At 43.9% G+C, this 18,508-nt stretch overlaps 1 protein-coding gene across 2 annotated transcripts in view; it reads right to left on the reverse strand.

Annotated features, from left to right (window-relative positions):
- The window catches only part of Tnrc6a (trinucleotide repeat containing adaptor 6A), a 178,668-nt gene that overhangs the window by 131,297 nt on the left and 28,863 nt on the right, over nucleotides 1-18,508 (reverse strand). For both annotated transcript variants that reach the window (XM_059267308.1, XM_059267294.1), the window contains exon 2: nucleotides 15,981-16,106. In XM_059267308.1, the coding sequence (XP_059123291.1) occupies nucleotides 15,981-16,060 (80 nt within the window). In that variant the 5' untranslated portion in view covers nucleotides 16,061-16,106. The remainder of the gene's footprint in view (nucleotides 1-15,980; nucleotides 16,107-18,508) is intronic.

The following is an 18,508-nucleotide window of genomic DNA, read 5'->3' on the forward strand; positions in this document are numbered from 1 at the left end:
TCCCCCAAGTAAGGCTGGGAAGGAAACACCCAGGGCCAAGCCTACCAGAGAAGGGGTTTAACGAAGCTGCAGAAGCAGAGCCCAGGGACCTCTTCACCTCGTCCTCTTTGCTGCCTGCACTTCCTGTCCCCGATGTAAAAATGAACAAAATACAGTGTACCGGCAAGAACAGTCATTTCCCTTCTGCTTTTGTAGGTCGATAGATAATTCTAGAAATTGACAATTCTGGAAACAGATTTAAAATTTTCATTCAATTATTATTATTACTATTATTGGTTTTTTGAGACAGGGTTTCTCTGTATAGTCTTGGCTGTCCTGGAACTCACTCTGTAGACAGGTTGGCCTCAAACTCACAGAGATCCACCTGCCTCTGCCTCCCAAGTGCTGGGATTACAGGCATGCACCACCACTGCCTGGCCAGATTTAAATTTTCTAAAAGGATAAAAGTCATTTAAAACAAAGATTAAAACAGCATACATACATAAATATATAGCACAGCAAAGCAAACAGCACTTGTATCAAATTATAAAAAGCATAGGACATGTCAGAGATTACAAGATGACCAAATTATGACAAGTCATACTTGAAATTTTCATCAATGAACTTGGAATTCAAAACCCCAAAAGAATCAAATTCAGATTTGATAAAGAGAAAAAATTCAGATTGCTCAAAAAAGTAAAAACCTGGGCTGGTGGGGCTAGAGAATTGGTTACAGGCATAAACAGCACTTCTTAACTGTTGCAGAGGATCTGAGTTCAATTTCCAGCAGCCACAGCAGGGGCTCACAGCTGCCTGCAGCCCCAGCGTTAAGAGATTTGTTTTCACCTCCGATAGCACCCACACACACATGCACATATGCGCACACAGACATATACATATAAACATAATAAAAAATAAAATCTCTAAAACCAACAACAATAACAATAAAACTTAGGGTTGGGGACTAGAGAGAAGGTTCAGTGATTGAGAGCACTCTGTTCTTTTTTTTTTTTTTTTTTTTTTTTTGGTTTTTTCGAGACAGGGTTTCTCTGTGCAGCTTTGCGCCTTTCCTGGAACTCACTTGGTAGCCCAGGCTGGCCTCGAACTCACAGAGATCCACCTGGCTCTGCCTCCCGAGTGCTGGGATTAAAGGCGTGCGCCACCACCGCCCGGCGCACTCTGTTCTTGTAGAGGACCTGGGTTTCATTCCCAGAGGTCCACATGATAGATGACAATCATCTGTAACTCCAGTTCCAAAGAACATGGAACACCTTTTGGTCTCCATTGGTGCTAGGCACACACATGGAAGGTAGACATACACGTAGGCAGAACACCCATATCCATTTGAAAACAAAACAAAAGAGTAGTTGGAAGAGCAATTATTTCAAAAGCAACAATCGAACACACAATAAAAGCTCTTGGGCTGACCAGATGAAGGCACTCAATGCCAAGCCTGACAATTTGAGTTCAATCCCTCAGATTGGACCCACACAGCACAGAGAAAGGACCGATTCCCACAAGTTGTTCTCGGCACATTTACTCCCCACCCCACACCTAAAATAAATACAAAATATAATAAAATTTTTTAAAGCAAAAACTTAGCTTTGGGTTGAAAACGAAAGATAAAGGTTTTTTTTTTTTGTTTTTTTGTTTTTTTTTATAAGACTGGGATTGAAAGTCTGAACAAGGCCACAGCAGATAAAAGGTAACAGAGAGCTAGGTTCCCAATGCAAATATCAGATGACTTTGGATCCAAGACTAATGATGGCAACCAAGACACACAGGGACACTGAGTCAGGACAGAGGGTGGAACTCCAGTGAGGCGGAAAGTACCACGGCAAGGGCAGTGTCCAGCAGACTCTAAGGACCAACCCAGCCAGTAGTCACCAAGGAAGTTAAAAAGAAACGTTCGGAGGCGCTAAAGGTTTGCCTGGCTTACTTAGTTACTTTGTAGCAGGTCTTGTATATGCAGGCTATCTTCAAAATTGCTATGTAGCCAAGGGTGACCTTTGAACTCTTGATTCCCCTGCCTCCACCCCTTCAGCTTTGAGATGACAGGTGTGCACTACCACACCCAGTTTATGTGGTACTGAGGATGGGACCCAGGGCTTCCTGTATGCTAAGTAAGCTCTCAATGGACTGAGATATATTACCATTGTGGGTTGAGCCATTCTGAATGAATATGGATTTTTTGTTGTTGTTGTTGTTTTGTTTTGTTTTTTGAGACAGGGTTTCTCTGTGTAGTTTTGATGCCTTTCCTGGATCTCGCTCTATAGACCAGGCTGGCTTCGAACTCACAGAGATCCACCTGGCTCTGCCTCCCGAGTGCTGGGATTAAATGTGTGCGCCACCACAGCCAGGCGAATGTAGATATTTTTAAAGGTCCTCTTTGTAGTTTAGTGTCAAGTGCTATAATATACAACAGAGAACAACATCTTTAATAGTCCTGTGGAATTTTTATAGTAATGAAGGATATTAACAGTCTGCAAAGAAAATCTTAACAAGATCTCCAAAAGAAATGGTATAATTCTCCTTCTAAGCACGATTCAAGGAAGAAAGAAGTAACAAAATGAAAGAAGAAGGGAGCTGGAGAGATGGCTCTAGGTTAAGAGCACTGGCTGCCCTTCCAGAGGTCCTAAGTTCAATTCTCAGCAACCACATGGTGGCTCACAACCATCTATAATGAGATCTGGTGCCCTCTTCTGGAGCTCAGGCATACACGCAGGCAGAACACTGTATACATAATAAATAAATAAATAAATAAATATCTGAAAAAAGATAAATCTTGATTTGAATGATCAGAAAAAAGAGAGACAGTTCAAAAACATATCACTAGAAATATGAAATGTAAGTACTCTTACAGAGCAAACGGGAAGATGATATTTTGCAAAACTTGCACAACTAAATTGATATCTTTCGGGAAAAACACAAATAATTACAAGAATAAACACACGTTTTGATTTGTATTTGATTTTTTTTTATGTGTGTATGAGTGTTTTGCCTGCACACGTATCTGTACACCACATGCATACAGTGCCCGTGATGGCCAGAAGAGGGCATCGAGTTCCCTGGAACTGGAGTTACAGTGGGTGCTGGGAATTGACTCTGGGTCCTCTGTAAGAGCAGTCAGTGCTCTTAACCACTGAACCGTTTTCTTTGAAGAGTAAGGAAGTGACATTTATTGAGAAGCAAAGAAATTGCTCGCTGTAGCCACGAGGGGCCTTGAAAATGAGTTGCCCTTAAATTTTACTTTTATACTACAACTAGGACTACTATTGATCTATTTTTATAAATACTACCATTACTAATCATTTGGTTCTGGGGGTGGAACCCGAGGCCTTGCATGTGCTAGGTAAGTGTTCCATCACTGAGCTGCATTCCCAGCCCTGGACATCTTAAAGAGTTAGGAACAAAACTGAGCACACTGCCCAGCTCGCCACCTAAAATCCATCAGCCCTACATGCTTTCTTGGGGGAAGTACTTCCAACGAGTTGGCTTCTGAAATGGCTTCTGGAAACAAGCCATTCAACTTTCTTACCAACGGTACCAGAGCACAGAGAAGCCAAAGATAATTTTTTTTTTTTGAGAAAACCACATAAAAATTAAATCCACAACATTATAAAAAACATCATTGCTCTGTGGTCACTTAGAAACAATACTGGCTAAACACAGCATCATCAAGGGGACCTAGCACGGTCTAGGAATGTAGGAAGGCAGGAAATACTCCGAATTAGGAAGTGTGTCAATAAGCATCATTCACTGTATATTTTGGCTTTTTGTGTGTGTGGTATGCATGTGTGTTAAGGTGTATGTGGGTGGGTGGGTGTGTGGTCATACGTGTGCACATGCATGTGAAGATCCAAGGCTGATCCACGGTATCTTTCTCAGTTGCCCTCCATGTTATATATTAAGGCAGAGTCTCTCATGAACCCAGAGCCAGCCTGCTCCAGGGTTTCCAGGTCTCTGCTGGGACTACAGACGGGCCACCACATTTTTCTGGCTTCTGTGTGGATTCCTGGGATCCAAACTCTGGTTCTCAGGCTTGCTCAGCAAGTGCTTTACCCAATGAGCTGTCTCCTTTTAAGTCCCTTGCTGTGGATATTGCTCTGTATAAATAAAATGCTGATTGGCCAGTAGCCAGGCAGGAAGCATAGGCGGGACAAGGACAGAAGAGAATTCTGGGAAGTGGAAGGCTGAGGCAGAGAGATGCTGCCAGCTGTCATGGTGAGAAGCAGATGTTAAGAAGATACTGGTAAGCCATGAGCCACGTGGCAACTTATAGATTAATAGAAATGGGTTGATTTAAGATATGAAAACAGCCGGGCGGTGGTGGCGCACGCCTTTAATCCCAGCACTCGGGAGGCAGAGCCAGGCGGATCTCTGTGAGTTCGAGGCCAGCCTGGGCTACCAAGTGAGTTCCAGGAAAGGCACAAAGCTACACAGAGAAACCCTGTCTCGAAAAACCAAAAAAAAAAAAAAAAAAAAAAAAAAGATATGAAAACAGCCGGGCGGTGGTGGCGCACGCCTTTAATCCCAGCACTCGGGAGGCAGAGCCAGGCGGATCTCTGTGAGTTCGAGGCCAGCCTGGGCTACCAAGTGAGTTCCAGGAGAGGCGCAAAGCTACTCAGAGAAACCCTGTCTCGAAAAACAAAACAAAACAAAACAAAACAAAACAAAAAAAAAAAAAAAGATATGAGAACAGGTAGCAAGAAGCCTGTCACGGCCATACAGTTTATAAGTAATATAAGTCTCTGTGTGTTTAGTTGGTTGGGTTTGAGCAGCTGCAGGACTGGCGGGTGAGAGAGATTTGTCCTGACCATGGGCCAGGCAGGACCAGGAAAACTTCAGCTACACTCCCTATTTTGCCTTAAAAGAAAAAAAAAATCTTAAAAATCTTAGCCAGGCAGTGGCGCACATCTTTAATCCCAGCACTTGGGAGGCAGAAGCAGGTGAATCTCTGTAAGTTTGAGGCCAGCCTAGTCTACAAATCCAGTTCCAGAGCAGTCAGAGCTGTCTCAAAAGAACAAGAAAAAAGAAAGAAAAGAAAAAGAAAAAGAAGAAGAAGAAGAGAAGGAAAAGAAAATCTTAAAAATTTAATTAGCAGAGTATTATAAAATATTCTCTCACTATTCCCTTGTACATCTGTCTAAAACCCTTTTTTATTTCAAAGTATTACTATTTTATTGATTTTATTTCCCTTAATAAGTCTCTCCAGAGTTTTAGTTTATTGATTTTACCAAAGGCCCAGATTATGATTTTATTTAATGTTTTTCCTCTACAGTGTTTAACTTAGTAATGTCTGTTTTCATCAGGAGTTATTCTATTTACCTGTTGTTTATAGTCATTTGGTCCTTTCTCATATATTCTTTTTTTTTTCCTTGTGTTTTTGTGTTCGGTACTCATGCATGCTTTTTGTGTGCTAGAATGTGTGTGTGTGTGTGGGGGGATGGAGTTTACATACATGTGGAGGCCACTGGTTGATACTGAGTTTCTTTTCTCAACAGCTCTCCTTTATTTTTTGAGACAGAATCTCACTTGAACTCGGAGCTTTCCCAGTTTGGACAGTCTAGGTAGCCAGTTTGCTCCAAGAAATCTGTCTCCTGTACTTTGGGGTTACCAGCAGGCAGCCATGCCCACCTAGCATCTAGGAATTTATGTTAGTGCTGGGGATTTAAATTCCAGGCCTCATGCTTGCATGGTAAGACCTTACCTACAGAACCACCCCTTTACCCCATTTTCATATCTTTTTTCATTCTTTCATAATAACGTTTACAATTATGATTTTTACCTCTGGTTGCAGGGCTGTCTACATCTTAATCAGTTTTGAAAGGTCCATGTTCTTTTTATTTTATTTTGATTTGTTTTTCAGGACAGGGTTTCTCTGTGTAGCTGTCCTGAAACTCACTCTGTATACAGGCTGGCCAGGAACTCACAGAGAAATGCCTGTGCTGGGATTAAAGGTGGGCACCACCACTGCTCGGCCTCTTTATCATTTTCTACAGAAACAGAAATTGCAGTTCTAGTTTGCTCAAGGGATGGACCATTCTCCTTCTCCCCCTCTTCCTCTTCTTCCTCCTCCTTCTAAACCCCATCCCCCCTAAGGATCTCACTAAATACTCAGGCTGGCTTTGAACCTGAGATCCTGGTGCCTCAGCCTCTGGGAGCTAGAACTGCAAGTGGGCACCATTGTGCCTGGCCTTAGAAGACTTTTTTTTTCAAGACTTGTAAGTATTTTGGTATCTTAAAAGAAAAAACAAAACAAAACAAAAAAACCTCGAGGGCCAGCAAGATGGCTTGGAGGGCAAGGTGCTTGCACATAGGCCTGACGACCAGAGTTCGATCCCCAATCATACAAGGTAGCAGGAGAGAACTGACTCCGAAGAGTTGTCCTCTGACTGCCACACATGTTGCCTTCCTGCGCGCGCACGTGAAAAATTAATTAAAAATCAACTTGATATAATTTGTTGTTTGCATCTATCAAATAGCTGATTCTGTAACTTCTGTCCCGGGAACCACTTGACTTCCATTTGTCCTCATACATTTCTGTGTTTATATGTGTTGTATATGTTTGAAGAGCATGTACACTCTTGTGTGTATCTATCATCTTGCATTTGTTAATTCCATTTTTAAAATCTTGACGTTATTGTGTTTTGTTCTATCTGGCTGAGAATAGTTGATCTCCTGCTTGGTTTTGGATTTTTCAACATTTGTAATATTTCCACGGGGATGACGCTTTGTTCTTTATCTCGACTTTGCCTGAAGTTTGTGAGGCAATCAAGTCAAAGGCCCCTAACCAAACACTGTAAGGCAGAAGGTGTGGGATCCAAATACTTTTAGAATACAAAACATGGACTTTTTTTTTATAATTTAATTTAATTTTACATATCAGCCACGGATTCCCTTGTTCTCCCCCCTCCCACCCCCCAAAACATGAACTTTTATCTAAAGAGATTTCTAAAGTGTTTTGAATACTTACTTTTAGTTATTATTACTGTGTATTATGGTATGTGTATGTATAGGTGTGTGCGTCATGATATGTAGAGGGAGGTCAGAGGACTCTCTCCTTCTACCATGGCTTCTAGGGATGGGACTCAGATCATCAGTCTTTGAGGCTAGTGCCTTTACCTGACGGGCCATCTTGCCTGCTCGAACTAGATTTCTAAAACATTCTAAGCACTCTAAAAATATGTTGGATGCTACATGACAGAAAATTAAACTCTGCACGTACTTTTTCATAGTCCTATCCTTTCTTTTGGTCTAAGTCTGAGAGTGGCAAGAACTCTCAGCTTCAGAGGTTGGTTTCAGTGTGTCAAAGTTAAGATACTAAACATCTGATGCAGCGATCCCATCTGCCAGGGTATTCACTTGTTTGTTTGCTTGAAGGTGCAGCGGGTCAAACCATCTGCGCATGTCAGGCAAGCACTCTGCTGAGGAGCTGCAGACCAGGCCTGCCAGAGGAGTGTCATGGAGGAAGATGCTTGCTTCTTGGATGTTCCAAGCCACACTTGGCATTGGAGTGGCTCCTTCTCACTAATCTAGTAGTAATGGAGTCAGCCAGTATGTGAACTGTGTACATGCTCCTGCATCCAAGACCTTCAAGACAAGGAAGAGTATAAGATGTATGTCTTCAGGTTTCTGTGTATGTGTGCGCATGTCTATGGGTCCCCATGGATGTGTTTATGTAGCGTTGCTCCTCGGGTGCTGGTGTTTGTTTGTTTGTTTGGAGACAGGCTCTCTGACTGGCCTGGAGCTCACCAAGAAAGCTAGATTAGTGGACCCATGTATCCACCTGTCAACCACCTCCCCAAAGCTGGAATTTTTTTTTCTTTTTCTTCTTAGTTTTTTATTAATTTAAGTATACGAGTGTTTGCATGCATGTAGGTCTATGAATTACTTGTGTCCTTGGCACCCATGGAAGTCCAAATCAGAGAGTTTCTGATTCCCTGAGACTGGAGTTACAGATGGTTGTGAGCCACCGTATGGGTGCTGGGGACAGAACCCAGGTCCTCTGCAAGAGTTACCAGTGGTCTTAACTGCTGAGCCATCTCTCCAGCTCATGTGTGGTGTTTGATGTGGGTTCTGGGAGTCGAACTCAGGTTGTGGAATCGTTTTACTGACTGAGTGATCTCCCTAGCCCCCATGCAATTGTCTTTAATTACCAAAAAAAAGAAAGAAAGAAAGAAAGAAAGAAAGAAAGAAAGAGAGAAAGAAAGAGAGAAAGAGAGAGAAAGAAAGAAAGAAAGAAAGAAAGAAAGAAAGAAAGAAAGAAAGAAAGAAAGAAAGAAATGAAACAGATAAAATAAACCAAAATAAATAAACAAGATGAATCATCTTTGCCAAGCATCCGGCTGGGTTATTTGATTGTCAGCAGTCTGGTCTCCAGTACAGACCAGGTGTCTTCTCATACTCTAGAGCACGGAAAAGGTTTCTCAGTCTGTGGAAAGCTCAGTGCCTGCCATGGAAAGAGGAGGAGCAGGCCCAGGATTGCTCCTGCAGCAGAAACAGGTAGCGATTATGGGAGAGATGTTTAAAAACAGAATTGGACTTTCTTGGACAATACTATTATTAAGATATTTTATTCATTTGTTTTTGTGTGTTCCTGTGTGTATGTATGTGGGCTCACATACCATGACACACATGTAGGGGCAGGAACAACTTATGGGAGTGGTTCTTTCCTTCCCCCACACGGGCTCCACGCACTGAACTCGGGCTGTCAGGCTTGGCAGCAAGCCCTTTTACCCACTGCACCGTTTCACCTACCCAATATCTGATTTTTTTTTTTAGCTCTGTCAATGCTATGCTTCTTCACTAATAGACATCTGTAAGTGTTACTATGCTGGGGGGCTGCTGTCCTGTCCCTTTTACTTGGTATTCTGGTTATTTTTGACGTCCTTTATCTTGTCTCTGAGCACCTCTGGTTCACTGTGCATTAGGCAGGCCTGGAAGTACGACAGAGCTAGCTAGGAAAGGATCCAGTCTGCCCGCCTGTGTCTGTGCTCTTCCGCTGGGTGGCCTCGCGTTTTGTCCTGCCTGAGGTCGACAGCCTCTGCCTGTCATTTCCAGCATGAATCATGCTGTCTTGTGCTATCAGTGTTCTATTTTTTATAATCTGTCCATTTGTGCCTTACTCTCAGACACACATCTTGAGTTCAGAGCAACCGCAATCCTGACTGAGGAAAACGCCATTTCAACTCAGCAAACCCTGCTGAGAAGCCCTGAGTTCAGGGTGCTTTTCAACAGAGTTCACGATGATTCCCTGGCCTCTTCTCATCCAAGTATCCTTCTTGACTAACTTATTTAGTCAATGTCAGGAGGGGTTAGGGTAATTTTGAGTTTGAACTAAGAATTAAATGCATCCATGCATGTCCTATAGGCTTTATCCACCATTTCCCCGCCTCTGTCCCACTCCAGAGGAAGGCTGTGCTGTTTGGGTTCTGTTACCCAATTACCATTTATCAACACATACATTTAAGCAATAAAAAAAGAGAAAGCTGAAGGAAAAAAAGGAACAGCGGGGCTGGACCTGAAAGAAGAGCTAGGAACAACCGCCGTGCAGGCTGGGAAACGTTGAGCCAAAGGAATGGATGCCAATGCTCCTGTGGTCGGAGTTTCTGAAACAACAGCAGCTTAGGATGTGTTCCCTGGCCGGTAGCCAGGCACTGGTGGCACAAAGCTTCGTAGATTAGTTTTGATCACTGCCTGGCATTTCCCATTTTCAGCTTCCAGAGAGGCCACCCTGTAATTTGTATATCTTCTCTTTGAAGACTTACTTTTGACATTCATATTAAATATTGTGCCATGTGATAACTTATTTAGCCGCCTCCTAATGTGTGCTGCAATTAGTTCTATTTAATTGGGTTCTTTGTTCATCTTTCCATTTCTGTCACGACTTCCCCTTTCTTAAGTTCTTTCTTCTAAGTTAATTTTAATTATGTGAGTAATACCTGAAGGCTCAACTTCTTATCAAACCCAAGTCGATCTGGGTTGTCTTTCTCCCTCCACGGAAGTTCAGAGGAAGCCACTTCTGTGTGTGTGTGTGTGTGTGTGTGTGTGTGTGTGTGTGTGTGCATTAAGTGTGGGTGCATTTACACACCTTACATGTGTTGAGTGCAGAGGCCAGAAGTTGACTCCCCCACTTGGCTTTTTATTGCTGTGATAAAGATCATGACCAAAAGCAACTTGAAAAGGACAAGGCGTGTTCGGCTTACATGTCCCTATCGCAGTACATTGTTGGAGGAACACCAGACTCCAGCAGGAACCTGAAGGCAGGAACTGAAGCAGAGACTATGGAAGAACCTTCTTACTGGCTTGGCCCTCAGCTTGCTCAGGCTGCTTCCTCACGCCACCCAGGACTACCTATCCAGGGGCCTTCTTACATCAACCCTTAATCAAGAAACCGTCCCACTGAGTTGCCTACAGGCCAGTCTGATAGAGATGTTTTCTCACATTCTCAATTGAGGTTCCCTCTTCCCAGATAGCTCTAGCTGTGTCAAATAGACAAAAACAAACAAATGAACAAATAAACAAAACCGAACCAGGATATTAACATCAGACATCTTCTTTCCTCAATTGGGTACCACTTTATTCTTTGAGACAGAGGGCATCAGATTCCCTTTAACTGGAGTTACTAAAGATTGTAAGCCAACGTGTGGGTGTTGGGAATGGAGCCCAGGAACTTGGAAGAGCAGCCAGGGCTCTAAACTACTGAGCCATTTCTTCAGAGCCCATCTATCATCCATTTTAAAAATACAATATTAAAAAATGGTTGCATGGTACAACTTGATTTTTCTCCTCTCCCTCTAGAAATATGTCTTAGATCTGGCTATGTGTCTATTTTAAAATCTGGTATAAAGTTTCTTAGAATAGATATATCACAGATTTTATTGTGGTTTGATTGTTTTTACATAGCCCGGTGAGGTGACCAATGTGTGAATTGCTCTAGTCCGTGGCTGCTGTCAATGGTATTGCAGGGTACCTCCTCCCACCTACCTCCCTGTACACATAGTCAGAGTTCCTTCATGGAAGACACTGAGCAGAGGACCGGCCCCTGTGTGTTATCTCGGATGACTAGAGCATCACTGTCCCCCAAGGCAGCCACATGTTGTCCCTCAGGTGCTGGGGTCCATTCCCAGCACCCACATGTTACAACCTTCAAAACTCAAATGTGGCTGCTGTGAGTATGGAACTCTAATTTTAGCTTTACTTAATTTTTTAAATTTCAAGTGCTGCGGGTGTGTGTGTGTGTGTGTGTGTGTGTGTGTGTGTGTGTGTGTAAGGTGCTTAGACATTGCTTGTAGGGGCAAAAATTAGTCCAGGCACTATGATCATCCCTACAGAGGAAAGCAAACAATGTTTAAAAGGTCAACAAATAGTTTTCCATAGAATAAAAGAATGTATCAGAGATAAATTCATTAAGGACGTGAAAACCGGCACATTTTAACTGAATCATGTCATTAAGATACTGCTAATGGCTGTAGTGTTAATTCTCCACAACCTGACAGACTCTAGAGTCATGGGGGGATGGGCCACTGGTCATGTGGGGATCACCTTGACCACAGATGTGCGAAGACTCATCTTAACAGTGGGTGGGACCATTCCCTAGGCTAGCGATCCTTTGCTGCAATGGAGACTGTGTATTCATTGTTGATCATTGGAATGGCCTTCGTGACTCTCTTCTGACTGAGGACCTAAAGTAACCAGCTGCTTCAAGCTCCCATGGCTGTGAGTTCCCCATTATGATGAACTGTGAGCTGAAAGAAATCCTTTCTCCCTTGAATTGCTCTTTTTCAAGTTTGTTTTGTTTTGTTTTTAAATCATAGCAACAGAAAAGAAACCAAGACACTGCCCTCTTAAAGTTGGGTATATTCACTCTTAAATGTCTTCCAAATGTACCAAGAAGCATTGCCAATTCACAATTTTGTGGAGTGGATTGTTGTAATCTTTTACATTTGGTGTGGCAGAGTTTTCAGTTAGCTATGGGAAATTTGTTCCTGCCGTGCCAGATGGTGCTCCAGAAATGCAGACTCATCGGGATCTCCAAACAGGAGGGAGACTGATGTTTCCCTTTATGGCTTCATCCCACCGTATGATGTATACTCAAAATATCTGCGCAGCTTTCAGGAGCAGACTAGAAAGTGTCATGGATACAGTTGCTAAAACTGTTCAGTGTGTATGTACAATGCTATGACTCACCACCAATGTATGGAACCTGTGAAAGGAATTCAAGGCAGCGAGCATAGGGATGTTGGGGCTATGCCAACATTTGTTGCTTGAATTGTGCATGGATTTCACCAAGACTCATGGGACTGTCAGTTCCAGTTCAAGATTTTCTTGAGACAAAAAGACATGTTTAGCCAGGTACTTAATAGTCAAAGACAGAACATGACAGTGGTTTCTGGATTTTCGTCAATATTAGAGTGCACGTGAAGACGCCACACGTGAAGCACAAAGGGAAAGAAAAATGGACTTTTGCCCTATCTAGAAAGGGATTGGAACTTATATTAAAACCTAACTTTTCATGATGCAAACCAGTCAGTATTCTTTTGCTCACTTTCAAACACAAATCCAGGGCTGGAGAGATGGCTAGGTGGTTAAGAGCACTCGTGCCCGTCCTGAGGACCCAGATTCCCAGCAGTCACATGGCAGCTCACAATGGTCTGTAACAGGCCTAGGGAATCCCACAGCCTCTTCCGTCCTCCACAGGTACTGCACACATGTGGTGCACAGACAGACATGAGTTCAAAACACCCAGATACATACATACACACACACACACATACATATGTACATAAATACACACACATTAATAATTAAATAAATCTCTTTTTAAAACCCGTGAAGCTATATGAATAACATTTTCAGTGGTGATGGCCAACAGTATGCAAATTTTCTGCAGAATCAACGAGAAAAGTTTGAAGAACACATTGGTGGTATTAACAAGCTTTGATAGGAGGCAGAAGCAGGTGGATCTCTGTGAGTTAGAGTCCAGCATGATCGACAGAGTGATTTCCAGGACAGCTAGGGCTACACAGAGAAACCCTTTCTTGAAAACAACCAGAAAAACAAACAAACAAATAAACAAGCTTTGAGTTACTTTTTAGTGTCTATAACCTCCTTTGCATCTCATGCTCTCAACACTGAGTTGGTTCCAGATACAGCAGGTTGAGATGGTTTGGACAAAAGCAGTTTTAAAATTGCTGAAACAGACAAGCTTTTGCTTCAAGGTCAAACAATTATGACAAAGATGAGCTACAAAGATCCCTACGGAGGAAATGAAGACTAGAGAGCGAAAGCCCACTGGGTAATATGTCGCTAGTGGGAAGATGTGTCCATGTCTAGACAACACGGGTATATCATTCTTTTCAACTGTGAATATAAATGTGGATCATACGTCTCCGGTGGAAGTTCAGCATCAGAACTGAACTGTGCTTTTAAGAGTTAAAAAAAAAATCACCATGGGTTTCAAAGACTTAAAGAGCAGCAGAGAAGAACACACCACTGGGTAATTTTTATATTGAGCACACGTTGCGACGGTATTTTAGAAGTGCTGGATTCAATAAAAAAAATCTTATCAGTTTCATATGTTTCTATCATTAGAAAACACATAGCTACTAAACACTTAAAATGACATGTGCTGGGTCAGGGTTGTGACTCAATGCTACAACATTTATCTGGCAGGCTGAAGGCCCTGGGTTTGATCCCTAGCACTGCAAAAGAAATGAATGAATGAATGAATGAGAGTGGCATAATTTTCATTTTATTCCATAGTGTAAAGCTAGAATCACTTCCCTTGTTATTAATGCTTCCTTTCCTGGGAGAATCAGCTCCTAAGATTACATCTGACAAAAGGACATTGTAAGACACCTGACTTCTGTCCCCACACTGAAGCATCTGCGGGGATCTGAGCATCTGGTGGTGGACCTGAGCCGTTAGATACAGACTCCTGGGACCTGGACTCTGCAGCAAGTAGAGCCAGGACAGTACTATCTGGAGTCTAACTGAGCCGTACTGCCTCCGGTGGGGGTGGCTAGCAGAGACTCAAGCCGCATTTCTGGTTCGGCACTGTGGCTAAGAAGATGCGCCAAGCCCCAAAGCCCAGTGAGATAGGTCAGTCTCCACAGGGAACGGAAGAGTAGAGGCTGGAAGGCAGGGGTGTGGGAAAGGGAAAGACGGATGAACTCCACGGACAGGGAAGCTACAACCAAGGATGAAGGGACACAGCAGGGGTACCCAAGGCGGCTAGACAGAGACCCAAGCACAGGTTAGGGCTGCATGCCTGCCTGCCCTGATCCTCAGTGCCAAGAAAATGTCCTCTTGAGTTTGGGAGTGAGTACCTGGGTTAATTAATGAAAAAGACTCTCAGGAGCCATTGTTGTCATGGCAACCATGAAAGGACCGTGGGGATTTGTACAGACAGACAAAAGGAAAGGAGCGACAAGTGCTCCCTCCCCGCTTCCCCCTCCTGCCTGGATGCATGAGATGGGTGTTTCCTCATCCTACCTCCTCTGTAGCCCAGGCCAAACGCTTGAGAATGGGATGGATTCTGTCCTTACCCAAGAGAGGCTTAGAGGTTCGGATGCTCAGTCTCGGACTTTATATTCAGGTTTGAGTAAGGACTGGCTTCTGGCCAGGTCTCCTGTAATCCTGCCTTCTGCCCTAGTTCCAAGGTCACTCCCCCTCTTTCCTCTACCTGAATCCTCATTCCAACACCTCGTACAGGATAGAATGTTCTTCTCGCAGAGGTTGGAAGTGATTCATAGACCTAGCCCCGTGACCACTTCCTGCCCACTGTCTGCTGCTCACACCCTGCCTGACAATCACACTGAGGGTGGAAGCTTCTAGACTCCCTCCGGGAGTAACCACACACCTGTGCGTAACACAATGCCTTGATCCCGTGGTGCCTTTACTCCCTGCTTAAGATGTTCCCTTGTAACATTCTGTTCTGCCAGCCTTTCCCTATGTGCCCAGGTGTCTGCTCTCTCAGGAAAGCCAGAGTCCCAGATATCAGCTCAAATAGGTCCTCTGTGGTGTTTACCAAGCCTGAAAAATCTCAAACAGACCTAGTCAAACTCAGCCTACAAACACCGTCTTTTGAAGCTTCTACCTTTTAACCAATAGTATCGAACTGAGTCATTTTCTCCTAAGCTTCTCTCCCACTAAGTTGTCCAAGAGACTAGCTTATTAGGCTACTGTGTTCTGACTGAATTTAAGGGGGATAAGGATGTTTGTATAGATCATGTATTCCTGGCACACAGTGGGTTCTCTAATTCTGCCTCTTAAGAGACATGGATACGTAGTATCAATGGCTGGTATCCAGGTTTACATTTAACACTCAGGCTCTATCTCACTTATAGTACCCTAGGTGGTTACTATAGCTTACTATAGGTGAGACACGACCTTGCCAATACTTGGCTGAAGAAATTCCTTCATAGAAGCAAGTGGAAATATATGAAACCAGGGTTCCCTTCCCTTCCCATTTTGGTGGGTTTTACTTCCTGTCTGTCTTGCGGCATTCTTACTGACCAATTTTAGCAGCCAATAACCAGGGCATATCATGCTGACCAACAGACCCCTCTCCAGCCAGCCTTTTCTCTAGTTTCCTCCTGGATCTCCAGAGAAGCCTCCTAATGGGTCTCCCTGATTCCTCCCCCCTCATCCCCCACCCCCCGGCTCCCCATGCATCTGCTGCAAGCAGCCACTGCTTTCTGTGGCACTGGAATTGCACTGGTGAGTAGCAGAATGGCCAGATGAGTCACTGACAAGCTGTTTGGAGACGGACATGTGTATGACCAGAGAAAAACCACCTTCAGGAAGGCATGGATGTCTGCATGGGGGTGTGGGTGTCAGCTGCTGCTGTCTCTGCCTCTCAGGGGCGGAATTTCAAATCTTTGATTTGTACCCCATTCAACACGTCAGGACTGGGGGTGGCTGCTTCCTTTGTTTTCTCAGAGCACATCAGGGCTGCCAGGACTGACCCCCACCCCCACTGTGAGATACATTACCGGTTCCATTCCTCGGGCAGGGGGGTATCTTGAGATCCAGGACACCTGGCTTCTAGGCCAGGCTCTGCCACGAGTTGCATGACTTTAGGCAAATCACATTACCTCTCTGGGCCTCAGTTATCACACCTGAGAAATGAAGGGATTGCAGATTAGCCATTCGCCACCAAATACCCATCCCCCGCCCCAAACACAGCCCAAGTGTGTTTCCCTGTGAAATACACGCACCACATGTAACTCCTGGTGCAATCTCAGCCTGTATCCCTTTCCTTCAAGAAAGCCTACTATAACAAAGGGACAGATAATACTTAAAAAAAATAAGCCATCTTTGGTCTGGGGCTCTAGCTCAGTAATAAGGGTGCTTTCCCAGTGTGTGCAAGACCCAAGTTGGTCCTCAACACCAGAAAAGAAAAAAAAACAAACAAAAAACTCAAACTTAGTATTTTGACTACAATAGAGTTACACTTACTGAGTATTTAAATGTATAGTTTTAGGGTAGAGGAGGGAGGGAAAGAGAGAGAGAGAGAGAGAGACAGACAGACGGACAGACAGACAGAGAACACGGTTAGGGAGGAAGGAGATGCTGCCAGGCATGGAAGCTTTGGAAGTCGCTGGACTGCAGAACATGACAGCTGGTTTTGAGGGTCCCAGGGCAGGCAGCTGAGTGCCTCGGATAAGAGAGTGGCCGTTGGAATAGACTACCCAGTTTATGATCTTAGCTGCCAGGTGAGTGATAATTAAGTACTAATGTTAAAGACCAATTTTATACAAGGCCTTGCCTTCATTTCTTTTCCTGTTGTTGATAAAGTACTTGAACACTCTGACGGAGCCACAGAAGCCTGAGGGCATGGGTCAGTGGAGAGCTGGCTCAGTATGAGGACACACACCTTTAACACCAGCACGGTAGAGGCCGAGGCAGGTGGATCTCTAAGACCAGCTTGGTCTACGTAATGAGTTCCAGGACATTTAAATCTATTAGTAAGACCTTGTCTCAAACAAAATAAAACATTACAACAACAACAACAAAATCCACTGAAGCCCCTAAATGCAAACCAATGATACCTGCTCATGCGCAGTGAAGAAACACAAGTCTGTACCCAAGCTGCAGGAAGATGATGAAATCGTACGCTGTCTCTGGTACAGCCATTTTCATGGCTTATTTGGGCTCATTCGAGACTCCACTGCAGAACTCAGCTCATCTGGTTCATAGGTTTCATGAGTCACCATATGCAATTGCTCTTTTCGTGAACAACGCCAGCAGCTGCAGAACCAGGTAATTTCTAAGGTCCTGCCTAGCATCAGGCTGCTGGGACATTGCCTGATGTCACCCGTACCTGGTTCTCTTTTCTACATTACTGTCTAAAAGGAATGCCACTTAAGCTACATCCACTAATTGAGCTGTCAGAATTTAAATCTTTTAGCTGCTACCTTCTTGAAGAAAGGGTATCACTTTAAAAAAGGGAGGTGCTGGAGGGATGACTCAGCACTTGAGAGTCCTGATAGCTCTTCTGGGGTGCCTCGGTTTAATTCCCAGCACCCACAAGTAAGCTCACACAGCCATCTGTAACTCCAGCTCTGGAGGTTCCAATCCCCTCTTCATGGTGCGCAGACATACACTCACTCACCTCACACCTTTAAAACTTAAAACAAACCACAGTGCTCACATCGGGGACATGGCTGTAACTGTGGCACTGAAGAGGCAGGAGGATCGTGTTCTAGGCCAACAAGTGCTGACTTATCTCAAAAAGACCACCAGCAAAATTAGACAACACACAACTTCAGGGGCTAGTGTAACAGGCACTTCCATAAATGACTAAAAGATTGAATGAAGCCAGTCCTGTCTGCTGACTCCCTTGAAGCATGAAAACTCTGGGCTTTCTTGTCTCACGTGATAAATGCTCACACAAACACTGAAAACAAAGGGCTGGGATGTAGCTAGTTGGCAGAGTGTTTACCTACCACACACGATGTCCTGGGTTCAATCCCTAGCCCCAAATAAACTAAGTGTAGTAGCCCATGCTAGTAATCCCAGCACTTGGGAGGAGGCAGGAGGATCAGAAGGTCAAGGTCATCCTTGACTACATAGTGAGTTCAAGGCCAGCTTTGGCTATCTGAGACCCTGCCCTAAGAAATAAAAACACTAAAAATCAAGACAAATCTGAAATTTGAAGTGGAACTATTGAAACTATTTGTCGGTATTCTCTTTATTTTATTGTGGAAGGGGACGGAAGCCAGCAGCTCCTTCTGGCTGTGCAAGTCTGCTCTGCCAGGCTGCACTCTGGGCCAGCATTCCGATTGCAGATCCTCACAGCTCCTTTCCTTTCAAACCTCTGCAGTCTGGCATCTGCTGCCTCCGCCCCAGTAACGTGGCTTCCAGTAACACCATCAAGATCCTGTAGGCTGCCAAATTTGGCAGACAGTTTCTATCCTCGTTTTACTTGCTTTCCTGACGCTAAATCCTAAAACCATTTGAAATGTCTGCTGGGGGAGTTTGAATTTATTATTCTTATATAAGCAAAAAGACAAAGGAG

The sequence above is a fragment of the Peromyscus eremicus genome, chromosome 1 (assembly GCF_949786415.1).
Source record: "Peromyscus eremicus chromosome 1, PerEre_H2_v1, whole genome shotgun sequence".
Lineage (NCBI taxonomy): Eukaryota > Metazoa > Chordata > Mammalia > Rodentia > Cricetidae > Peromyscus > Peromyscus eremicus.